Source organism: Oreochromis aureus, linkage group 20 (genome assembly GCF_013358895.1).
Source record: "Oreochromis aureus strain Israel breed Guangdong linkage group 20, ZZ_aureus, whole genome shotgun sequence".
Classification (NCBI taxonomy): Eukaryota; Metazoa; Chordata; class Actinopteri; order Cichliformes; family Cichlidae; genus Oreochromis; species Oreochromis aureus.
This window is the reverse complement of record NC_052961.1, coordinates 919,155-945,300: the sequence shown is the minus strand read 5'-3', so window position 1 is coordinate 945,300 and position 26,146 is coordinate 919,155. Positions and strand designations below refer to the sequence as shown.

The 26,146-nt window shown below is 49.3% G+C and overlaps 1 protein-coding gene across 1 annotated transcript; it reads right to left on the bottom strand.

Annotated features, from left to right (window-relative positions):
- Nucleotides 1–333: 333 nt before the first annotated feature.
- Nucleotides 334–26,146, bottom strand: LOC116328270 (cryptochrome-1-like). The gene is made up of 15 exons (XM_031750014.2): nucleotides 25,972–26,146; nucleotides 21,830–21,993; nucleotides 13,839–13,947; nucleotides 13,589–13,731; nucleotides 13,020–13,204; nucleotides 10,391–10,479; nucleotides 10,024–10,164; nucleotides 8,857–9,168; nucleotides 8,398–8,549; nucleotides 5,338–5,540; nucleotides 4,169–4,258; nucleotides 3,958–4,086; nucleotides 3,747–3,824; nucleotides 3,544–3,668; nucleotides 334–3,350 (listed from the first exon to the last, which is right to left on the bottom strand). Exons 1-15 carry the CDS (start codon nucleotides 25,996–25,998, stop codon nucleotides 3,342–3,344), a joined length of 1,956 nt encoding a protein of 651 aa, XP_031605874.1. The 5' UTR covers nucleotides 25,999–26,146; the 3' UTR covers nucleotides 334–3,341.

The following is a 26,146-nucleotide window of genomic DNA, read 5'->3' as shown; positions in this document are numbered from 1 at the left end:
CTCAGATCTGTGATCTGCTCAGTGCTTTTTCCTTCCCACTGTCGCCAAAGTGCTTGCTCATAGGAGGTCAAATGATTGTTGGGTTTTTCTCTGTATGTGTTATTGTAGGGTCGACCTTACAATATAAATACCTTGAGGCGACTGTTGTTGTGATTTGGCGCTGTGTAAATAAAACTGACTTGAATAAAGGTGAACTCTGAGTCACATGTTTATCACTGACAGGTGTGTCCACATCAAAGAGCTCCCGTTTGCAGGTTACTTCAGATCAGCAGCCTGACGGTGCTTCAGGTGTTTGAAATGATCTTTGGGATCAGCGTGGAGAATGACGAGACGTTTTCAGGTTGTAACAATTTTAATTTCCTGCCATGAACTTGATCACAAAAAGCCGTTCACATCACGAGGAGACAGAAAGAGCAGAAGGTTACAGAGAGGATGGATGGCGTCTGTCTTCGCCTTCGTGAAGGGAAACCAAACATAACAAAGAGCGAGAATAAAAACTTGGATCAACTTTTCCCCCCCAGTGATAAAAGCTATCAAACCTAACAATGTTCAGACAGAGATATAATACAGAAACACTACAATACTAAAGGCCCCCCTCCCACGTGACTGCTGAAGCCGAGGGCGCACGACCACGACACACTAATGCCGACTACTGTACACTGCATACCGCCGCTTGACACCTGCCCACGCCCCCCCTGGGTCCGGTAACGGTGCTGTGTGAGTATCTGCTCAGTCTGAAGCCCCGCCCTGTCTTCCATTCTGCACCTGCGTGCTGACCTCACATTCTTTATATTCCTGTAATACCCAGAAAAGAATTTTAATTTTACCTGTAAAACACCTCAAACACCTGAGCTCTGTGAGGGCGGGGCAATGCTGCCTCACTTCACACACTCGTTTTATTAACACGTCAAATATCATCAGTACCGAGGTCAGTTTTGGCATTTAGGTCAAATCAATATTTTATTATTATTATTGTTAGTATTATTGGCCAACAACGCACACATAAATGCTACACAAAGTTTCAAACAGCTGATTCGCTCGTCAGTGATCGCAGTTACACTGGTTAAACAAAAGGGGGCGCTAATATCAGAGGGCAGGCTGGGATGTTCTCTCCTGGCTAATCATCATGAAGGCTGTGTGTGTGTGTGTGTGTGTGTGTGTGTGTGTGTGTGTGTGTGTGTGTGTGTGTGTGTGTGTGTGTGTGTGTGTGGGGGAGAGACAGAGATGTGGACTTTATTACTTTTTAATGAACACTTTTCACAATAAAGGCCTCTGGCTGTTCAGTAGAAGAAGACTTTTAATGTGAAACAACAGTAAGTGAGTTATCTGAGTTTACAGTTGTGGGTGTGATTATAGTTTAAATACAGGTAAATTAGCCCGGATTCAAACTCACATGAAGCCTGGTCCTTACTCATGTAACTGTACGTAAATACAGTGAAATCACTCTGAAATTACCAGATATTTACAAGTATTTCCTCTGTATAATTACTACATTTCCTGTGGGAAAAAAAGCATATTTACTGTATATATTTACTCTGTAATGACATGAGAAATACTCGGGTAATCACACTGTAAACTCAAAAGAAAACAGGGTAACTATACTGAAACTGCGCTGTAATTACGGGTGTGTGTATCTTTGTGTATGTGCATGTGTCCGTTTGTGTAGCTGGTGGTGCTAACATCAGCCACAGATGGTGCTGGGTGGATTTTACAGGAGAATCGTACATTCTCTGAGCGGGAGTGGCGGTGCTGGTGGAGGATCCCCCCCGCCCCCGCCGCCAGTGACCCTTCGTTTGTCGGCCATGAAGCAGACGGTGGGCAGATTGACGGTTTTAATGATCCCGAGCAGCCGTGCATGCTTCACTGTCCCCCCGTGCAGCGCTGCAGGAAACCGTGTGAGGAATGTTGTCTGTGACAGAATGAGGCTCGTTTGGGTCAACTTAGTTTTTAGTCTTTTTTCCTTCATTTTTGTTTAGCAAGTTTTTGGTTTTTATAAGAAATCTTAGAAAAATGTGACGCCTTGGAGAGGAGACTGAACGCAGCCATTAGCTCAACCACCACATCTGCAGAAGGAAACCTCAGAGACGATGTGTGGAGGTGTGTGTGAGGGGAACAGAGAGGTGAAAATGTGACTGGCCAAGTCAGACCAAACAAGTGCTACAGCGCAGCGACCTCAGTAAAAATGTGGCAAAAGCTGCGAGGACGATGGTCCAACGACAAAAACAGAACAAGTCTCAGATCAGGACCTGAGTTTTCAGCCACACTTCGCCTCCTCGTGCACAACGGCGTCACACAGAGGGCTAAACGACACCACGGCACGAAGGCTCTAATCTAAGAGCGTCACTGTAAACACGACTCAAAGACCACGAACGGGAACGGGCTCGACGGCTTGTTAATCAGCTATAAATATGTAAAAACCTCTGACACTCGTGACTTTTATACGTCCAAAAATTTCACTTGGATTCGATGTTAGCTGCCGATACAAGTCGAGCGAGCACAAACCAGGCAGTCAAAGGCGTTCCCACGAAGCCAGCATCGGAGATAAAGGTAGTTCTTGTAACATCCTGTTTTTATAAACTGCTTTAAAAATGCTCAAAGTTAACTGGAGCATCACCAGGATGTGAAGAAACTCCACATCCAAAGCCCCAGCGTGGCGTGCGTGCAAATGTATGAAGCGGCGAGCGCTCATTTACAGCATGAAGATGCGCTGGTGAAATGCTACCCCAGGTGGTGAAAGGGGGAATCACAACCAGTGCCCTTATGTAGGAGGTTTTCGTGTTTATTAACCCGCTGCACCTCCAGTATTAAAAAAAAACAACTTTATTTACACAGACAGGAAGTGAAGTTGGCAGGCTGCGTTTGGTGCTTCGGGTCACTCGTGTTACAGCTGCGCTCCTCCGGATGACCTCTTTGCTCAAGGCGTGGCTCATGGGCGGAGCTTTAGCTGCATTTCCCTGTTTAAACCTGTTTGTTTGAGTAGACTCTCCGAAGCCTGGGACAAAGGCTGCGCGTCATAGCCTGGCAGCTGCGCGGCGGTTGGTGCTGGTGGCAGCCGTTTAAGACAATATAGTTTTTATTGGTTTATTTATTTTATTAGAAATAAAGTTTGAGGTCATTTGTTTCTTTGCACATTCCTCTGAGGTCAGAGGTCAACCGACTCGAGCCAACCGACACATTTTCACCTCTGTGTGTGTTATCTGGGATTTTCTGTGTGTGAGGAAAAGTAGGAAGAGGAGGAGGTGCCTGTCTGGAGCTGCTGTGATTGGAGGACAGGCGGTGGTGTCGGGCTTTCCTCTCTCTGCCGCCTCGATGGACTCCGGACGGTCTCTTCTCCACCTGCTCTAGGTAGCCTGCAGGAGAGGAGACACACCTGGATTATTGGCAGGGAACCCAGCACGACACAGGAGTTCTTCATATCTTCATATCCGCAGCCTAAATTTCCCTCTACAAGGAATAAGTCCTGAAATACGGAATGCCAGGTTTTACGTGTCAGGACTGTTTTGGCATTTTTTGGACGGACGCTCTGCCGAGTGGCGGGCTGACCTCTGCGCTCTGCCGCTGCATCTTGTGCATGGAGCAGGACGCCGGCTCTTCTTCCCCCGACCCCTCGCGCTCCGACTCGCGCTCCCGTTTCCCTGTGATGCCGCCCCGGGGGAGCAGAAGGAGTCCTGAAGGAAAAGGAGGAGATAAAGGTCTGAGCCGAAGCTGACGTGAAACACTTCAACTGCTTCCCGCCCGCGGCGTACCTGGGTGTTGAGGCACAGCAAACTCGTGGTAGAGTCGGCTGCTGGTGTTCTGGCTGGCGTCTGGCACTGTGTGGTATCCTGCATCACACACACACACACACACCAAATATGACATCGTACCACTAAACTGTGAATCTGACGTCAGTTTGGCCTGTTTGAAAGCACACAGGAAGCTGCGGCGTCTGATGGCGACGCTGTCCGTGTCATGTACCATGCTGCTGCAGGCGCTGATGCTGCTGTCCAACGCCGCTGGGGCCGGTCTGTTCTTCGCTGTCAAAGTTGAGCAGGATGCTTCCGCTGCCATTTCCTGTTGGAACGGGGCTCCCTGACACTCCGGGCGCTGAAGACCATAGAAGAAGACGTGACTCAACAACAGAGCTGCCAGAGCGGCTGGAAGCTCGGACTGTGTCCGGAGGCCTTACCGTTGGTCCCTGGCTGCTGCTCTCCAGGAGAATAGGCCATCATTCCTCCGTTCACGTTCCCGTTGGTGGACGGCACTGACGCCAGCAGACCTGAAAGATGCACACACACTTATTACTCTGCCATCGGGGACGTAACTTTGATAGTTTGCCCCAAGTCCTCCCTGCTTCCTGCTGCTTTCTGACCCTGACAGGACCACTAACCAATTAGGAAAGCCTCAGATACTTGTGGTCAGCAGCAGCAGAAGTTACATCTGGAAGCCTCAGGTGTGTTTTATAAATGCAGTGCACTCAGTCAGGACTCACAGATACCAGGCGACGCTGTACTGCAGCTTTCTACTCTATCACGCCTCATTCACACAAGCTCTTTGTCTGCAGGGGTCAGCGTCTTGCCAAAGGGTACTTTGGCATACAGACTGGAGCTGCCAAGGATCGAACCCCCAACCTTTCAATGCCCTGCTCTACCTCCACAGCCACCTTTAAAGGAGACTTTCCATCCAACTCTCCCACGGGCTGATATGAGCCCAAAGGTTTACCCAGAATGCACTTGGTTTCCTCCAGCAGAAGATCAGACACGACTCAGGCACCAGCGCTGGTTGTGCTCGTGTCTTGGACCTTTGTCTTCCTCCACTAACCCGACCGCTCTCTCAGACAGCCGCCCCTCCCTCACCCTTTTACCTGATTGAGGTTTTTCCTCCCCACTGTCACCAAAGCGCTGCTCATATGTGGTTCCTCTGTATTATTGTGGGGTCTTTACAATATAAAGCAGCTTGAGGGGACTGTTGTATAAATAAAACTGAACGCTGCTGCTACACGTCACAGACATCAAACTACTGCAGGTTATTCCATCACATAAAACCTCCTGTTTGGAGGAGAAAAACACTCCTGCAGAATAAAAACCAGGTTTGGCTTTAAATGAGTTTTTTTCATGCAGATCTCTGTTAAACTCCTGAAGCTACGACGACTCAAAACTCTGGAAGGAATCACATGAATGTGACCCGTGTGGTCCTGAAAGTTTGCGCATCATGAAGATAAAACTTGGCCTCATTAAATATTCTAACATTACTCACAGCACCGCAGATAAAACCAGCCGATCGGCAGGTCGGACCGCTCTTCCTGGAGCGACCTGGGCGTGATTTAATGCTAAAGATTTATGTTCTCGGATCTCGTACCCAGTCCTCTGTATCGGCTCAGCTGCTGGTAGATCTGCTTCATCCTCTCGATGTTGAGCCGGCTCGCCTCTGCGTGGTGCACCATGGGCTTCGGGTAATGGACTCCGATGATGCACTTGGCCGCTGCCTGCACGGACTCTGGAGCGTTCCACGGGTCGTAGATGAACTTAGCAGGAAAACCTCGGAGGACAGGTAAGTATCGTCTGGAAGCAGATGGAGACATTAGACAATGCTGGCTTCTGTCAGCATGAGGTGGGGTACAAAGTGCATTGGGGTGGGGGTGATGTAGGGAGGCAAAGGGTTAACAGGAAAAAATGCCGTGTTTGAATGTTTCGGAGCTACGTCTCAGATATGAGCTGAAATGTGTGTCTCCAAACTTTAGCTGCTGCTGTGTGAAGAGCTGGCTGAGGTTTAGGCCTGCAGCCGGAGCACGCTGGTCTGCAGCGCTTCGTGCTTACAAGTTTTAAGGAAGTCCGCTGCTGCAGAATGAAGCTACAAACAAGCACAACACTGCACAGTAAGGCTACAGGACATGAGTGAGAGGCACTGCGGGCAGTAACCGTCGCAGGGCGCTCAGGGAGACACTAATGCTGCCAAACGTGGTGGAAAACCAGGGGCTGTGGTCCCAACAACATTTACTGTGAGCTGGTGTGACGGCAGCCACGCCATGCACACGCAGAGCGACGCTGCGAGAGCCAATCAGACTGCAGCAAGAGGTCAACATCTCACAACCTGCTGAAGGTTCCTTGGACTGTCGTGGAAAGAGAACCACCTACCTACTGCGCTTGGTCCGACCTTACCGAGTCCAAGGAGGGGACACAGGCGGGGCGGAGGAGGGGGCGAGTGGAACTGTGGGAAGCGGCACAGTGGGGGCAGGCGGCGGTGCGGCCTTGTGGACGCACGCGCGCTCGACGGACGGAGAGCGCCATGTCGTTAGAGAGATCACTGCTGATTGGTGCCGCTAGGAGACGTCTACTGCAACACGCCATTAGAAAGCACAAAGTTTTGAGCCCACCCGCCCAACCCCTCCCACCCCACCTGGACCGAAGCCGGCGTATGGTGGAAAAGTTCTGCCATCGAGCTTCCCGTCCGTCCGTCGCTCAGAGCTCTTCCTCGGTTTCATTCTTCACAGCTGAACAGCAGAGGAAGCTGAAGTTCTCCTGAGAGCTTGCCGTCGATGACAGAAGTCCTCCACCCTACCTCCCAGCTCCGGCCCCACCCTCCCCCCAACCTTCCCCCACCTCCATCCCCATCAAACAGCAGTGGACTGAGAAAAGAGCTCAAATCTGCCCCCCCTGCCCCTCAGACTGTGGTGGTTGTCTTTTAAGTGGTCAGTGGGCCCAAAGCCCCTGCTGACTGTCCTCTCCCACAGCCACAGCGCCACACTCTGGGCCGGCACACTAGGGAGCCCCCTCATTTCACCAAAAGGGACCACAACCCTTTTGCCAGGAAGATTCGCGACCTGCCGGCAGCACGTGGGCCGATGGAGGGCAGCGGGTGGCGTGGGGTAATAAGGGCTTCCTCTTCCTGTCATGTTTTAATCTTTGGTCTATAATCTTTGATGATGGTAACCTTTAATCTGCTGTCCACGTTTAGTGTCACGGCTTTGGATTTTCACCTCACACCTACGCTGGCAGATATGCAGACATCTTTAAACAGTAAGGGTGGGGCTGACTTTCCCTGCTGCATGTCGTTGGATGTTGGATGGATGTAACTAAGGGAGGGTGGATGATGGTTGGGGAAAAGCTTAAGCCTGGCCATGCGAGGGCTGTTTATCCTTTGTATCTTCTTTGGTCTCGGCCTGTTTTTGGCCCTACGTGATGCACATGTGCACTAGTGATCCACGCCGCGTGTCTTAGTGAGCCAGCTGCCGCTCCGGGTCCGACTAAGCCGGCAGGGCTGCATTCACAAAAGCAGAGCGCCACTGAACATTTCACAAAGGGCCGGACGAGGGGCTTTGCCCAGCGCCTGGACAGTGGACCGGCTCGCGTGGCACGGCGCAGGTAACGAGTCCCGGCGCCAACCGTGCTTCACTGCGATGGCAGAGCTACAGCTGGTCCAACGCCTCTCCTCACTACCCTCCGTGGAATGCTTCATAACGCTCTACCTAACGAATGCAGGCGAGGCGTTTGCATTTCCCTACCAAGCGGTCAGAATCCCTTTTGACGAAATGAGACGCCACCGAGTCATAAACCTGCTCAGAGGGTGCCACTGGGGCGCGAGTGCCTCAGGGCTGCACAGGTACATGAAACAAACCGCCATCAACAACGTCCATCCACGGCAGCCCCAGCTGGAAGCGGAGGCTGCACCTGGGTGGAGGGGCGAGAGAACGGCCAATCACCTTAAAAGCAATCAGCTACAATCTACGAAGGGGAGAGGGACCGCTGAACTTTTCCCCCAACCCCCAAAAATCACAAACAAGGGGGGGGGAGCGGGGGAGAGACCGGTGGGGCAGAGGGGAGGGGGAGCGGAGAGGGGGGAGACAGGAGGGAGAGAGGAGGGGGAGAAAGCGGGGGACGGGGGGGGGGGAGACACACACACACACACACACACACACACACACACACACACACACACACACACACACACACACACACACACACACACACACACACACACACACACACTCAGTGTGAGGTCGTTAGCATCCTGGATCAAACTAAGCTGAGGTGTGAACGGACAGCTACAAACAGCTGATGACACACAGACAAAGACGAGGAGGGAAGGACGCTGGTTTGCTGACTTACCCAAAGATCTGGACGTCCCCTTTATCCCCCCCAATCTCTCTCCCCCTCTGCTGGCTTCAGCTGACCTGTCCCTGAGCTGACTGTGTGTGAAACACTGACATCATCACTCACTGGCAGCTTCCATCAGGTGAAACTGGTGTTACTTTTAAAACAGGTAAATCTGTCTGCTCTCCCCTGCGACTCACTGCTCTCCTCTGATGACGCTCAACGCTCTAATATCTGTGCAGTCCTGAGAGACAGAGGGAGGAAGGGCGCCATCCAGGTGTGGGCTCAGCTGTTGGCACCAAGGGACGATAGAAGGAAAGGTACCCACCTGATGAAGTCCCCGTTGGGGTCGGTGCGCCGGCCGAAGCCCACGGGGCAGTAGCAGTGGAAGAATTGCTGGAAGAATGAACTGCAGGACAGCCACATCCAGCTGCCCGCGTTCACGCTCCAGTCTGCATCCAGCAGCAGCTCCTCAAACACCTGCAGCAGGTAACCACAGCCCATTAAAACATGAAGTGTGAACATAAGGCGATACCCGAGTGAGGAACATCGCTTCGTTTTCACTCGGTCGTTTTTATTCCTCGAGCATGAACAGCAGTTATTGGCAGAGAGCAAACGTGGCAAAATAATGAGGCTGACACGAAGAAGGAAAAACAACTACGACATTAAACCCTGACGCACAAAAATAAAGGCAGTAATGTGATCAGCTGTTCCCAACACCTCTGATTCATCAGCATGTTTCAGTATCTGCACGTCATTGCACCATGACTGCGTCCCATGTGCTCACCTTCATTCCTTCCTCCCAGCTGATCCACAGGTCTCCTCTGGTGAGGAAGCAGGCCACGGCATGTCGGGCCAAGTGATGAATCCATCCCTCCTGCCTCAGCTGAGTCATGATGGCGTCGATCCAGGGAAAGCCCGTCTTCGCCTCAGCCCACTTGGCGAGCGCCTCAGGATTTTTGTCCCAGGGAATGCGGACGCAGATGGGGTTTCCCTCCATCTTGTCGAAGCGTGGGTTGTTGGTGGCGGCGGTGTAGAAGAACTCGCGCCACAGTAGCTGTCCGTAGAGCGAGAGTGGAGGAGAGCTGTTCTTCTTCACCTGCATCAGTAGAAACATCACAAAAGCATCGGGTTAAAAGCGTTCAGGGGGCTTAACCTGACTCTTTCAACCTCATCCATCGTTTTTATAAACGTGTTTCACTTCAACGACGTTCTGTTGATCACAGAGGTCGGTCACCGTTCGACCGTCTCAGTGGGTTCAGCAGCACCGACCTGAGCCCAGCGGTGACGTCACCGCCCTTTCGGCAGGGCCTTCATGCCAATATTTCATCTCCGATGGTTCAGATCTGACCAATCAGATCACTGCATCTGGCAACAAGCGCACTCATAGCTCACACCTGCACTGATATGCAATGATCTGGAAATAATAAAATGATATTATCCCTCTTTGGGAATCGTCCTGTGAGGTCAGAAATCCCATTTTATGTCGAACTGCGTTATGTTTGGCGTGTTTCATAGATTCACAGATGATGTGTTTGCGTGACAGCCTGCCTTCTTTATTTTTAGCTTCCGATTCGAATGTGTTTGTAATGTTAGGTTGTGTCTGCACACAACAGGCACAACCCAACACTACAACACTGGTTCAGAATGATTCAGAGGTCAGAGGTGAACATTATAAAGACCTCTGGACAGCTGTTGCTGAAGAGCACTTCAAAGATTGCAGGAACGTTTGTGAAGAAATGAGGGGTGGCTCAAGACTTTTTCACAGCATTGTCTCGTCTTCCTACTTGAGCCTGCAGAGCCGTAAATATGGAGTTTGTTCATACAAAAACAGAGCAGCAGATGGGCTCTGCTTTATACACGTGGATAAATGAAATCAGTGCTGTGGTGCAGTCGCGCTGATGCTTCGGGGCAGAACAAACGTGCAACAGCAACATGCGAGTCTGAGGCCGACCTTGCGGTACAGGTCGGTGAGCTTGAAGTAGAAGAGGCGGCAGGAGAGGCAGCCGAAGCGCAGGTATGGGCTGAGGCCTGTTGGGCTGGCCAGCAGCGAGTTGGCGTTCATCCTCGGACGCTCGAAATTCGCCACCCACGCCTGGAGAGAGAGAGGGCGAGAGAGAGGAGGGGAGTTACTAATGCGTTTACTGAAACAGATGAATGCATGTTTCTTCTATTGTGATGTTGAACGTCTTTAATCTGCCCCAACCACAACCAATGAAAACAGGAGCGGCGTCACTGAGAACTCCTCCCACAGCGCTTCTGCTGAACGTCATCCACTCAGCTTTCTGTGACCACAGCCCAGCAACAGCTGCAGTACCCACCTTTCTCTCCAGGTGGCGCTCTATCCTGGTCAGAGCCTCTGTCTCTCCTCCCGGCCACACGGCTGACGGCAGCCCCTCCGTGTCAAAGCCTGAAAGAGACGGTTCACCTTCATCATCTTCCTCAGCAGGTCAACCTTCCATAAACACACACAGCCAATCAGAACTCGGCACCCTGCCCAACTGTCTCCCAACCCAGACCTGTTGGATTACCTGAACCTGCTCGCTGTGCCTTTAAATCACACCTGCACAGGTGAACTTTAAACCTTAGGTACCCAGAGCCACAGAGACAGACGCTTCTTCTGGTTCAGGAACTAAAGAGTGATGCTCCGTCACTGCACGACCCCGTGGTTAAACGACCCCGTGATTTCACTTCTTTAACCTCTCGAGAACGAGCTCAGAGTAAAAGTTGGTCAGAAAATAAAGATTGAAGATGATTAATTTTCATGTGTTCAAATTTTTTCACCAGAATAAAAAGTTCAATATTTCATTTCTGGACATTTTTGACATTATTGATCAGAAGTAAAAGTATTGATCAGATCTGCTCTGATGCGGCCCGTCAGTGGACCTGCTGTAGGATGAAGGAGAAACCCAACCCACCGTCTCCCCACCAGCCAAATCCGAGGACGACTTGGAGTGAAAGAGCGGTGTGGGCCTGACGCCACGACTCGTGACAGATTCAACTCTGAGTGAGAAGCCTTCAGAGCACCAGAAGTCACTTAATTGGGATCAGATTGAGATAGAGATAGAGTTATATTGGGCAGGTGTGCATCACTCTACACGTGACCTGATGAGGTCAGTGAGCGGCAGCCGTGAGTGGCAGATGGAGGCGGAGCTTTGTGGAGCAGCAGGTTTCTGTGAATGGGGAGCAGACTGAGGATCAGCACGTTCACTGAGGAGCACAGAGCTCCTTAAATGCCTCGGGGTCAGAGGCAGGTGCTCCACAGCAGGTGCTCCACAGCAGGTGCCTGCATGAATGGACAGAGACAGATGGCTTCACCCGACTCAGAGCTTTAAATTAGAGAGCAGGTGACAGTTTCGGGGTTTAATTATAGGAGGAGTTCTTCCTTCAGCATCAATCAGCTGACTGCAACTGCAGAATGAGTCCAGAATCAGATCCACCAGACTGGAAGCTCTTTTCCTGCATTTAAGACCGCTCCAGCAGAGGGCGCTGCAACAAACGTTTCATGTCTGTGGAGCTGCAGAGGCCTTTGCTCAGGCTCGGTGCTCGGATCACAGAAGTCGAGGGACTCCGCAGAGAGGACAACTAAGCCAAAGGCCTGTTTGGGGTGGGCTGGTCCCTGTGGTCTGAGAAACAAATCAGTGTTTCAAAGTAGGGCTGCTCGATTATGGCAAAAATGATAATCACGATTATTTTCTCGATTATTTGACGATATTTATTTAACAATAACAATTATTCAACAATATTGAATAATGGCTTTAAAGATTGTCAAAAAATAATATAAAATAGTGTGCAAATACTGATAACAGTGCAAATGTTTGCAATATAAAAAATAAATGAAAAATGTAAACATCTATGTTTAGTGAACTTCAAAATACTGCACAATATTTATGCATACAAATAACCAAACCTCAAGGCAAGCTGTGTAGCCACACAATGCACAATTGCATCAAACTGACACTGAGGTATGTCAATTTGTGGTGTCGGTCTGTGGTGCAGCTACGACACCGTAGCAAAGTTTACACATGCCTACTTGATCCACGTCTGACTCCGCAAACCCATAATGTTTCCACACCACTGAAGTTGTTTTACCTCTCTTTTCAACCAACAGCATTCTTTCTTCAGCAGCCATTATCCTCTCCTCTCCTCTCTAAATAACTTCTACTTAGCTTTCGGAAAGCTAACTTCTGGCTTTCCGAGAAGCTAGAAGCTTTATTGTTGTGATGCGTGTTCGAAACGCAGAGAGGTGCGCTCAATTTGCCACACAGAGCAGCGCGAGAGTAAAGCACGAGGGAGGTGCTAATAATCGGCTCAGTCATTCTTAATGATCGTTGAAAGCCCAGATCGTAATCGAGATTAAAATTCGATTAATTGAGCAGCCCTATTTCAAAGTGAAAAAAGTTTCAGCCAAGTATCTTTTATATTATTTCACTCCAGACACACACTTCAGCTTTGGATGAATGTGCAACACTCAAGAGCTTCAAGCGTCACAGCTTCACTCAGAAGCCACGTTTAATGCCTCCTGGCCCTTAGTTTGATTTTAAAACCTGCAGGTGTGAAAGCACCAGCTGACTGACAGACGCTGTGAAGGAACGCCAACAAGCTGCACTGAAGCTGTGATGCACACAGCTGCCACAGGGGGGCGCCGCAGGCCCTGCTCATCTACACTCAGTGTGAGAGAGTGTGTGTGTGTGTGTGTGTGTGTGTGTGTGTGTGTGTGTGTGTGTGTGTGTGTGTGTGTGTGTGTGTGTGAGAGAGAGTGTGTGTGATGATTTCAGACACAGCCTGATCATTGTTCGATCTTCGCCTGTTTGTTGTTGGATTGTTGTGATTTTGGTTTTAGGGTGTGGATGAATGAGTATGCACAGATTCTGATTGGTGCTTCAACTACGAGAAACGCTGTCGGCCATCTTTGTGGTCGTTCTCTCGTGAGTGCGTTTGTTTTCTCACCCAGCTCCTCCAGCGAGGGGACGCCGTACTTGTCCCCGTGGTCCTCAGAGACGGGCGTGACGCAGCGCCCCATCAGCGTGTCCGTCAGCATCTCCACGGGCATCTCTGGAGGATCCAGCCGGCTGATCAGAGTCTGGAAACGCTTGTAGGTGAGCGGAGGCTGCCCGCCATTCAGCTCGATAATCCTGCGGAGAAGCAGAGCAGGTCAGCCGCTAACCAGAAGGTCGGTGGTTCGATCTCAGGCTGCTCCAATCTGCATGCCAAATATCCTTAGGCAAGATACTAACCCCATGATGCCCACGATGCATCCATCGGAGTGTGAATGTGTATGAATGTTAGATAATTAGCACTAAGCTTAGAAGAAGTGCTTGTGTGAATGGGTGTGATTGGGTGAATGAATTAGTTGTATAAGCGCTTTGAGTGCTCAGAGTAGAAAAGCGCTATATAAGAACCAGTCCATTTACCTCAGGCTCCATGACGGTTTGAAACAACCCTCCCTGAATGTTCTTACAGCATCGCTGTGTTCTCACGGGTCCGCGTCACAGTGATGTTAAGTAAAGTTCACTCACTTGTCAAGGTCATACAGGGTGTGCGATATTTTGACGATGACCTCCACGCCCGCCTCCATGGCCAGCTTCTTGATGGCGGCATCTCTCTCCTTCCCAAAAGGCTCCGAGTCGTATTCAAAGGTCAGCCGGGAGATCTTCCACTCCTGAGAAACAGAGAGAGAGAATTCCCAACAGGCTCTGGGAGCAGCAGAGCAGAGCGCCCTGGTCACATGACTGCACCGACCCCGGAGTAGGATTTCCTGTGTCTCACCTTAAAGAGCCGCGGGAACACGTTGGCTGGTTGGCCCCTGATGACGAAAAGGCGAGAGTTGAGCTTGCGAAGGCTGGCGTCCAGATCCTCCAAACATTGGAGAAGAAACCTGAGGAGAGACAGGAGGACAGAAACGGGACGCATGAGAATGCGAAAATCTTTGACCCTCATGTAGGACGGGAATCCAGGGATTCCAGGGAAATGCCCTCTCAGAGATATCCGAGACGAAAACACTTTAGTAATAATTACAGCCCACAGGAAGGTGTTGGATCCCACAGGTGAAACTCACACTCTTAAAACCCGACCCAGATAAAAATCACTTCGCTGTAATGAGACAGGCTGTGATCCATAAATCATTTCAGCTGCCCCCACTAGGGGGCGCCACAGTGAAACCCTGAGAAGTTTCTTGGTTTTTGGAAAAGAAAGCGTGTGTCTGAACTAGAGATGGACCGATCCGATATTACGTATCGGTATCGGTCCGATACTGACCTAAATTACTGGATCGGATATCGGAGGGAAATAAAAAAAAAATGTAATCCGATCCATTAAATATCATGAAAACACCTCAAAAAACTTGCAACACGGCGTAACTCGGCTCATAACCGTAGCACGTCGGAGCAGTGTGCATCATGTGATAGAGCGGCTGTGTGTATTTGTAGCCTCGCTACCAAACCAGCATTTCATCTCCGAGGAAGTTATCCCAGAGAGAAGTAAAGCAAGTGTGTAAGTTCATCTCTGAATGTTTGTAAAGCGTTCCCACGTTAAGCTTAACAACCGACATATGGAGCGACTGCCTCTCTCTCTCCCTCACCTTCCTGCCGCTACTTCATGAAACTGATCAATGATCAGCTGATCGGCTTTTCTGTGGCGAGTCCGTCTCTCTTCTTTGTTTTTGGCCCACTTTGCACCAGAAAGAGGAAACCAGCGGCTGAACAACAGCAGCACGTTTAAGCTTGATAAGCTGCTGTTAGAATTTATTTAATATTACTTTCTACACCAGGATCCTTTTCTACGTAGCTGACGGCTGGTAACTGTGCAGGGGCGGATCTAGCAAAGTGTAGTAGCCAGGGGGCCGATAGGGGCATGAACAGGGAAAAGGGGCACAAAGACATACTTTTCTTTCTTATTCTCATTTAAAATGTCTAGCTTTTAATAAATAATTATCTGAATCTTACACCCAAAGTTTTAATCTGATGTAAAATATATAGAAGTCCATTACTGTATATAGTAACTGTTAAGTCTAATATACCCTAGTAAGCTATAGTACTTTTTCCTTTGGGAAGGTACCATCTGTGCAGTCTGCAACTCTGTTGAAGAAAGATGTTGAATCTATTTAATTATTCTTGAAAAATAATTTATTTCTGTGCATTTTTTTTTTTTCACCCTGCATCAAATTAAAGTTGATTACATCGATTAAGCATCATGAGGTGGAGGGTGGGGGTGGTTCCTATTTTTTTTTTTTTTGCTGGGAGTTTGCAACCCTATTAGTTAGGTTGCTTAATATTTCTGCTAAGTACTCTTTAAAATACCAGAATAGGGAGGATGGAGTAGGTTTAAGTTTATTAGATTGATCAGTGTTGCTGAACTATGAAATATTTTGGGTGCAGTGTATTTTTTACATACAGGTATAACAGAATAGCTTTAGTGTTGTTGTTTATTTAAACTGGAGTATGAACTTATACAAAATGCAGCAAGATATTAAAAAACAGTTTTATTGATTAAAAAACACACTATATCGGATTCATATCGGTATCGGCAGATATCCAAATTTATGATATCGGTATCGGACAAAAAAAAGTGGTATCGTGCCATCTCTAGTCTGAACTCCATGCAGTCATAGCTGATGAGCTCTGAGGGTGAGGGTGCTGAGGATCTGATCAGGTGTGACTGGAGATCCAACAGACCAGACAGAGTCTGATCGTTACAGCTCCGTCCCCCCCCCCCCCCTCCTTCTGACCCCATCGTTAAACCGCCAAAGCTCTGCCTGCTCCCAATTCTGTGCGCGGCGGCACGTGAGTGTTTTATAACCACCGTCTGCTCTTTTTATAGCTCGGTTCAGGCAGCAGCCACTCGGGCCTCCGAGCAACATGAAGTCTGATTTCAGGAGAATAAACCGATTTCGACTTTACAACGAGCGCAGAAACGGCTCGACTGAGGCCGCAAAACCAGCGCAGTCATCAGACACAGTCAGTCAAACGCAAAAGACCTGATGTCCAAGAACGACTGTCAGCGCTGTGGTTTCTCTGCAGTGGCTGCTCGTGTGTGCAGCTGTGTTTCTGTCACAGGGACTCAGACGCTCAGTGCCGCCCTCAGTGCGGCCTCGGTTATTCTGTGCCTGAATCCATGGAAGTGAAACACGTTCTGATCACCGAGGTTTCGGTGAGATCACCGGTGAGAATAAAGAGGACAACAACCAAAACAGTGGAGAGGCTACGAGCCTGAGTCCCGCACATGCAGGGAACATCCTGACCCACCACACTGAGCCACGCGCCTGCATTCACAAAGACAAACAGCAGAACGGCGCCCCCTGGAGGAGGCACGCTGACAGTAAAAGACTGTTCTGAGGAAAGCCTTGTTTCCATCTCACTGGATGAAAACACAACCAGACGCTTGGCTCCTTCGTGCCATCAGCTGTTATGTGTGCGCACAGCGTGCACGTGCAGAGAGTGAACATGTATAACCACGTGCACTCAAGCAGGCAGGTATCGTTAAAGGGGAAGCTCGCACTGCTGCTCACGTACATGCTCGTGAAAACACAGAGAGGCGCTGTGTGTGTGTGTGTGTGTGTGTGTGTGTGTGTGTGTGTGTGTGTGTGTGTGTGTGTGTGTGTGTGTGTGTGTGTGTGTGTGTGTGTGTGTGTGTGTACAGCCATCCTTATATAACTGTTCTGGCCTACATCTGTCAGAGCAGACACACTCAGCTTCCACCGCTCCACAACACAATCCCTTAGCCCAGTAACCTCATTCCTGTCTGAGCGTGCAGACACACACACACACACACACACACGCACACACACACACACACACACACACACAACCCCAACACTAAAACCACATTTTGAGCCTCAAAAAGGCCTTCAAACTTTTGAGGACCAGGTTGTGTGTCCTCACAAGTGACTGTTGGTTCTCACAAGAATAGTTGAATGCAGATTCCGGTCCTCACAAAGATAGCTAGACAGGAACACACACACACCTGTAATGAGTCACAGGCTGAAGCGAGAGCAAATAGAAACTGTCCTGACTGGATGAATTTGGTGCTGTGACACTTTCATGGAAAACTTTCTGCATAATTATCATGAAATAAATCCAAACTTTGTGTTTTTGCTGATTCAGCACGAGTCACTCCGCAGGCTCACACTTTAACGCTTTCAGCTGACGATTCATAAGATCTGATGAGCTGGAGGCCTGAACGGCTCACAAACTGTAGTAAACCCATCATTGTGCGTAACACTACATCATTGTTGTCCAGGAGCTTTGAGTTGTACAGCGTTTGTTTCTCTGTCAGCAGTAACAGGAACACAGACACTACAGTAAGTCAGGTGACAGAGCGAACTCTGACCTGTTCACTCTCATCCTCCATACTGTAGTCAGCTCAACGCCACAAACAGGTTTAAGAGCACAAAGACCCTCACACTGTGTTTGGGTGGGCTCATGTGCTGTAGTGCGTTGGCTGTATTTCTCCAGCTCTGCTTGGAGTTCCCAGGCTTGGTCTGGTAAGCCTGGGTCCACGTTAGATGGCGAGCACCATCACAGACCTGAAACAGGTCAGGACTCATACTGGAAAGCTTCGCACCCATAAGCAGCAAGTCCAGTTTGACAGTATGGCAGCTGTGTTTGACGAGCCATAACTCTGTTATCATAACAGCACAACCTGCACTTTGGCCTCTGGGGGGAGGAAAGTGCGTCAGCACGGCCGGATTCAAAAGAGTCTGCGAACGAGTCCCGATACCAACAAATGTCTGTTTATTCCAGGCTCGAAGGATCCGCGTTCGGCTCGTGTAAGTCCTCGGCTCACGGACTTGAATGATTCGGGACGTTGATATGTGAAACAAACTGACCTCAGAACGGCGGCGAGCCTGCACTGTTCTGCGGTTCGGCTCGTTGGCTCTTCATCAGGGAGAGGTATACTCGGGCCTGACTTAGCAGCCGGCAGCCTCGCTCAGGGGGAACGCTCGGCACGCTTACGTAGTTTAACAGACTGTTATTTAGTTTGATGCTCCTTTATCTTTTCCTGCTCCTCTAGCATCGATCAGCTGTGTGAACGATTGAATAACGGCCACGTGGGAGAGCCTCCCCTCATGTAGGTCACCGTCACATAACCGCTCATAAGTTTACCGCACTGGCACACTAACCTACATGTCAGCACAGACTCTCACATTTCCTTGAAAACGGCAAAATATAAAATATAAAAATGAAAGCCTGTAACAGATACGTATCCATAAAAATAAGTCCATATATAAAATGTGTTAATTTCTATTTTACACATTTGGTTTCTTAACATTAATTTACTCTTCATAGATTTAATCTTAGGAAGACAAAAAAAGCCAAAAACCAAATGTCCACTTACATGCTGGACTTTTAGGGATGGCGTGACTTTTTACACACATGTAGATATAAAGGGAACTTTAACATGAGCCAGATGTGACTGATTAATAAATACAAAGAGGACTGTAGTTAAATAAAAGATTCAGAAAAGGTCGTGGATGAGCAGAGGGGCAGAGGAAGCGAAGCTGAACACAATGCCAACAAATAAAGAGTGAAATGTGGAGTCGAGGAGGAGCAGAGCAGGAGCGAGATGAAGAGGAGGAGGAGAGGAGCTGAGCCGAGGAGGAGCAGTGTGAATGAGACGCTGCAGGCCGGTGAAGCGGAGGCAGACAGCGCGAGAAACGTTCACTGTTTTACGAAATGTAATCCAGTGTTTCTCTGTGCAGCTGTGACGTCCCTCTGAAACGCAGCAGCTGAGTGGTAGGGTTGGGCGATATGTATAAATTTTCCGACCGGCAATCGTCAGTCCAATAATCGCCGATGGGCGATATATTTGCACAGGCGCAGACTTTTGTGCAGCTCAAGTGCATAAATCAAGCTATGGTGGCTGCTATAGGACAAACATGTTTTAGTTTGACACATTAAACTTGGACCAGCGTGCTTCTGAATCAGGATCCACCCCCAAGTGTTGCTCCCGGCTGTGTAGGCTGGCAGTCTGCCACTTACCTCAGCTGTCAATGCGCGTGAGCGGCGTCCATCTTTATTTACACAGTCAGAAGCTCACTTCTGACCAATGACAGCCATACTGAGGTGAGCTTTTGAGGACTTGCTGAATCAGTAAGCACTACTGTTAGCCTCTGTTAGCCAGCGTTAGCCTCTGTTAGCCCGTACTAGCCTCTGTTAGCTGGCATCAGTGAAACCTTCTCGGACTCTTACTGAATGAACTTTCATACGATGTGAGAATATAATCAAACTGTTTATCAGGGGAAAGAGTGACTTCTACGATACTACAGCCGAATATTAGCTGCTATAATGTTAGCTTATAACCAGCTGTGGTTGTTGAGCTGGCTCTCTGGAGACGGGAGGATCACATGTCTAATCTGCAGACAATAAGTAATTGTGACAATATGGAGAATAAATGAGCATGTTTGAACTGGTCTTTGCGTGTTGGAGCCCTGACTTCAGCTCAGGAGATGAGGGCTGAGGTGAGGAGGATGATGTTTTATCCAGATGTCTGTGCAGGTTCTCAGTCATCCAAGCCTACGACCTCTCTTCTCCTCCACCTCTGCTGGATGGTCTCTAGCCACGTACGTCGACGTCATTAGTGAGAAGGGAGACGTGCTTTGAATATGGTGGGGGAACATGGTGGCTTCCACATACTGCCAAGTATTTTGCATATATTAAATATAAGTTGATGAGAATGAATCAGTTTGTTGGGAGAGTAGTTACACACTAATTATGTATAATTATGAGCACAGGATCCTTCTTCTCTTAAATATCCTCAAAACTGACAGACGTGATTGACGTGTGATTGTTATAATCTGTGTTTATTGGTGGAAAATATAAAAAGTTTTATGATCTGTAAAGAAGTCGTTTGAAAAACTGAACTAAGTGTTTATTTTATGCCGTTTCAGCTTAGTTTGGCTTGTTTGAGTGAAGACTGCAGCACAGATTAGATCTGGGTTAACAGTAACCTACATCTCAGGCAGCTCTCTGGTTTCAGCGTATGGTTATCCAACGTGGCCGTTTAATCGTCTCTGACCTCTATACGATGTCCTGCAGCACACGGAGGGTGTGAGTCGGGAACACAGAAAGCTTTAGAGGGTTTTGTTCCATCAAGTTTACCTTCAAACATCGCTCAGGGGCGGAGCCTCAGGTGACTCTGCTCATTCAGGAGATGGAGCCCTTTAATCCGGGAGTGACTCGAGGTTTCAGGTAAAGATAACGATGCTAATGGGATGATAGGCTGCCATCGCAGAGCTGCAGGTGTCACAGCAGCTGAACAGACATCTGCTCCCGAAGCGGGACAATAAAGCTCAGAGCAGCTGACTCATACTAAAAGCAGGTTTGTGGGCTTCAGCGATGGCGCACTTCTGAGCCACGGTCTGCAGATTTACACCCACTACAGTTTAAGACGCAAAAATTAAACCTCAACAGAAGAAGCTTCTCCCTTCAGAGTCCCCATCTTCTCAGCTGCAGCACAAACCTGTGAATCTTTCTGCTTCCCCTTCCCTCACGACTGACTCAGAAAAACCTTAAATGTGTTGGTCACATGGACAGAAATGGCAGGAAAACGCAGATTTTAGCTGTAACAACACAAACTCACTGCTGTTCCCTCTGCTGCCCCACCGGGAATCCTTCGGAAATTCTCCGGGTTTTCATCCCGGCCCCCTGCATCCTGTCTCAGACTCAAGGCAGACTTTGATGCCACGCGATCATAAAGTGAACATGCAACACAGGAAAGTACGACAGCTTTAAGAACTCGTGTCTGAAAACATTAAATAAGAATAAAACTTGTCTCACTGGCATCAAACACACTATCAGCAGTTTCTGCATGAACTCTAAACTCCATCTTTTATTAATATTTATTAGTTTTTATTAGTTTGAATGAAAAATGTCCGTCCGGGAATTTCTGTAGAGTTTCTGGAAATCCATGACAAACAGTCACAGAGCGTCACCCATGTGCACTTCCTGTCTCGATGCCGACACCGCTGACCAGTTTACACTTTTAGCATCGCAGTCAGCTGGATACGAGCAGGTCACTGCCTTCAGGGTGGGTCGTGCTGCGCAGCGACCACAAATAGCAGTTCAACCCCCCCCGGTCTGCACGTGAAGCCGAACGGCAGGCGGCTTGGTCTGACCACACGCAGCTTGGACAGCGATCCTCTAACCTACTTCTGCTGTAACCTGTTCATCGCGCCGGCTGACCTCTTTTCCCGGGATTATGCAGAAGTGAGCGGCTGTGAAAGCAGCTGAGCGGGCGTCTCCGGGTGAAACACGGCGCAGAGAGACCACCGACCCACGGACAAAAACGTCTGCCGTTAAATAAGCGCCTTAAGGAACTGCAGCTTCACCAAGCACCGGGCTGCTCATTTCCTCCTGCTGGACTCATAACGACAGGACCACCAGATCGTCATGGAAACACGTCAAGTTTGTCAAACGCACGCGGAACAACGAGCAACATGATTATTACACCTCCGCTGTTATCAGGAAGTTAGAAGGATAAAGATATGATTGTCTGTCTTTACTGAAGACTCAGTGAGATGACGCGCCGCAGAGAAGCATGAAGTGTTCCTAAACAACGCGCCGCTCTCTCACAGTGTGAAACCCAGAAGTGTGTTTCTCAGTCAAAACATGATGATGGGAAAACAGAAACGATTTAAAAACATCCATTTTCAGTTTAACTTGATTTTAATGGTTAAATTCTCAGGTTCACGCAGAGCCGAGCATCACATGATCAAACACGATTAATAACTGATAATCTGATTGTAACTTAAATCCTCTTACCTCCACCTGTTGACCCCGACGTTGGAGGAGCCCGCGAACCACGGGTCCAGGAAGTAAACGCAGCGCACTGTGGCCGCCCCCTGGACCGCCTCCCGCAGAGCTGGGTTGTCATGGAGACGGAGGCCCTTCCGGAACCAGTGGATGGAATTTAGGGCCATTTTATTCTGAAAGGAAAGAGGAAACAGGAAGAAGCTTCGGTGAGTCTACTGAACTGAGCGGTGAAAGGCGCAGCTCGGCGAGTGCCGAGCAACGGCAGCTGGCTGGCAAGCAGTGGCGTGGGACTGGCCCACAATTGAAGCAGGCTTTTATTTTCTACTGTGGGTAGAAACAGTAACAACAAGCTCAAAGCACAAGGTTAAAAAAATCTTCAAACCATTTCCTGTTTCCTCACTTCCTGTCGCGCCTCATATCCTGATATTGAGCTTGGCGAGTGCAGCTCAGGCTCCAGGCGCTCACTCATCACAAAGTTCTACAGCCAATCAGACTAAAGAGCTGAAGGACGGACAGTACCGACCCCCTCGGTCGCACCTGTCCCACAGGTGCTCGCAGGGATCTGTCACCTGAGCTGAAACTGAAACATCAAAGCAGCAGGTGAGCTTTACCTGCAGCACAGACAACTTTTACTGGCTTTTGTCTCAGGTGAGCTCGGCTTCAAAGGTGAACTCCTCGCGCTCAACAACAACTCTGAGCCTCGAAGGTTCACCACGAACTCAGAGCGCACACAGAGCTGCGAGACATGGATGCATCGTTAGCGTGTGGTGTTTGTCTCCACACCTGGACGTTTGCTGCACGCCTAACACTGCACACCTGTTTATCTCTCACACACACACTACTTTTAAGGATAACTTTCAGGTGCGGCTGTGCCTCAGGTGTTCAGAGTCAGGTGACCCAGGTTGGTGCTCGGACAAAACTCGTCCAGCCTGATCATTTATCGGCTTCTGATTCATTTTTGGACGAAGCGCCGTGTCCTCAGCTTTTCTGTCTGTGTGGACAGTTTAGAGAAGAACAGCTTGTATTTGGCTCAGGTGTTAGAAAGCTCCACCCATCATGAGGTGACCTCATTCTTTTGAAATGTTCACCTGTTTCTGTGACAGGTGCTGCTAAAGGTGCTGCTAAAGCTCCACGGCGTTGAGAACTTCCTGTTACCTTTGATGCACCTGCTCGTTGCATTATTCACCAGCCAATCAGGTCCGCTGACACATTCTGCTGCAACGCCTGCCCTGCGGCATCTAAAATAGCAATGACAGTCAGTTGGCCTGGCAACGAGCGGCCGTCCGCCAGCCGGCAAACAGACGCGAGGGGCGCCTGTGATGTAAACGGTGTCATCAGCGTGGAGGAGATGTTTCAGCCAATCACCAGCTGGAGGCTCACTTCAGAGGAGTAGTCGGAGTGTAGCGGGCTCATTTTCACTGAGCACACAGTTTTACAGAGATTTGTTTCTTTGTTTTTTTTAAATATTTTGAGTCGTTTTTTTTAGAATAGAATAGAATAGAATAGAATAGAATAGCCTTTATTGTCATTGTACAGGGTACAACGAAATTGGAGTGCCACTCCCTTGGTGCAAAATGCAATAATAAATATAATAAAAAATAGTAAGATATAAAAGGTACAATAAAACAAACATAAGTACTCAAACAAAAGTAAGTATGATATTTACAGGATAGCAGCATTAATATAATGACAGTATGAATAGCAGCATAATATAATGACAGTATGACAGTATGGTATGGCTAAGCAGGTTCAATTGTTTTTGTGCTTATTTACAACGGTGATAGCTCTGGGAAAGAAGCTATCCCTGAATCTGTTTGTCCTGGTTTTATGTGACCTGTACCGTCTGTCCTGATGGTAATAGTTCAAACACTTGATTGCTGGGGTGAGAATGGTCCTTGATGATATTGCCAGCTCTGCTGAGGTACCGAGAGTTTGCAATGACCTCCAGGCTGGGCAGAGAGCAGTCAGTGATCTTCTGGGCTGTGTTGATGACCCTCTGCAGTGCTTTCCTGTCTGCAGCTGAGCACCCTCCATACCATGTTGTTATGCCGTACGTTAGGATGCTCTCTATGGTGGCTCTGTAGAATGTCACCAGCAGCCTCTCCTCCAGGTTGTTCCTCCTGAGCACTCTCAGAAAGTGGAGACGCTGCTGGGCCTTTTTACCACCGCCGTGGTATTTGCAGTCCAGGAGAGATCATCAGAGATCTGCACGCCCAGAAACCTCATGGAGTGCACCCTCTCCACACAGCTCCCGTGAATGTAAAGTGGGGCCGGGTCTGCTCTGCCCTTCCTAAAGTCCAAGATGAGTTCTTTAGTTTTTGTGGTGTTCAGTTGGAGGTTGTTAACTGAACACCACTCAGTCAGCCTGTTGACCTCATCTCTGTAGTCTGACTCATCCCCCTTGAGATGAGTCCAACCACAGTGATGTCATCCGCAAACTTTATGATGGTGTTTGAGAGATGGGTAGGGGAGCAGTCGGATGTGTAGAGCGTAAACAGGAGGGGACTCAGAACACATCCTTGTGGAGACCCGGTGCTGAGTGTGATGGTGCTGGACAGGTGGGGGCCGAGTCTGACAGACTGAGGTCTGTTTGTCAGGAAGTCCTTGATCCAGAGGCAGATGGGGGTGGAGAGTCCCAGGTGAGACAGTTTCTGGACCAGGATCTCCGGGATGATATGATTGAATGCTGAGCTGAAGTCCAGAAAGAGCATTCTCACATAGCTTCCTCTGTGCTCCAAGTGACTCAGCGCAGTGTGGAGCGCTATGGTGATAGCGTCCTCGGTGGATCGATTAGTCCTGTAGGCAAATTGGTGGGGGTCCAAAGTGGGAGGCAGACTGGCCCTGATGTGCTGACAGACCAGTCTCTCAAAGCACTTCATCACTACAGGCGTAAGTGCAACAGGCCTGTAATCATTTGGGCTGACCACAGCTGTCTTCTTGGCGATGGGGATGATGGTGGAGGTTTTGAGGCAGGGCGGGACGGTGTTTAATGACAAGTTCGTCTCAGAAATGTTTTGAGTTTTTTTTACTGTTCTGCATAAAAAAATAAAAACATACAGGACACCAAATACCAGGAAGCCAGAGCAGCTCAATCATCCCTCAGTGAGTCCAGACTGCTTCCATGCAGGTGGATTTGAAATCAACGTAAAAAGACAAAACAGAGTTTTTAACAACTTACTGAAACTTACTGAGGTCCGATCAAATAAAACACTAATCCAAGCTGACCCCTCCCCCAGCTTTAAGCAGCATCATCACACTTTCAATAACAAGAATATTATCAATGATGAAGACAATCCCAGGGTGCACCTGGGCGAGGGAGTGGCGCTGGGCTGCAGGTCGGAGCTCCTGCTGCTCCTCAGCAGCAGAGGAGACGTTCCTCGGAGTGTGTCCCAAACACACTCAGATTATAATCTGAGCCTGGTCTGTAAACTCAGGCTTCATTCTCAACTGTGCTGCGGGTCTGCACTATGGCCGGCTTCAAGGATCATCTCTGGGGGGAACCTTCTCCTGTGCAGCAGAAGCGCCGCTCCGACTTCCTCCTAACAACAACACAAACTTCCCACTGACCCACTTTCCTCCCGACTCAATCAAACCATTAGCACACCGACCCCCGATCAGCACACCGACCCCCGATCAGCCAGCACAGGAAGCTGCTGGTTCAGAGATCAGCTGTCGGATGAATCCTGGGATCCAGGTTGCGATGACTGCGGTCAAAGCTCCGCTCTGATGATTAGTCGGCGGATCTGAGACGTTTCTGACCTTCTGGATGTCCAGCGGCTCCAGGCTGAACTTCTCATCCTCACACTCAGCCCACGCGATGAAGATGATGAAGATGAAAACATAAACGCTGAAGCTTTCGGCACGCCGACAGGCTGAGATGCGTTCACGGACTCTCCAAATGAAAATTAGGTCACGGAGTTTTTTGTGAATGGGCTCTCCGCCTCAGCGCAGCTCCGGCTGAGTAAAACGGGTGCGAATCCAAACCACCTCCACCTGCCCCTCACACACCGGGGAGACCCCCCCACACACCTGCCCGGGACGGCACACCTGAGACGGCCCCAGAAACGGGGTCACCGGAGCGGAGCTTATGTAACCGGTGGCGCTGTTTACCCCGACCTCCGTCTCCCCCCAACCCGCACCCACCCGCTCACCTTGTGCTGGCTCCCCGGAGGTGACATCTATGTGAGGCCCAGGGACGGGAGCATGTCTTCGGGCAGAGCGGGGAGCTGTGCCGGGGTATTTGTGTTTGCGCGCTGGGTCCCTCTGACCGTCTGCACCTCGAGCCGCTGCTGCGCTACTTTGTTTCATAACACTTTGGCTCAGTGC

Excerpts from the sequence above, each read along its gene's own strand:
- LOC116328270 (XM_031750014.2), bottom strand. The coding sequence starts at position 25,998 with ATGTCACCTCCGGGGAGCCAGCACAAG. Across the intron at positions 10,165-10,390 it reads AGCGCCACCTGGAGAGAAAG|GCGTGGGTGGCGAATTTCGA; the intron begins GTGGGTACTGCA and ends CTCTCTCTCCAG. Across the intron at positions 9,169-10,023 it reads TCACCGACCTGTACCGCAAG|GTGAAGAAGAACAGCTCTCC; the intron begins GTCGGCCTCAGA and ends CTACTGATGCAG.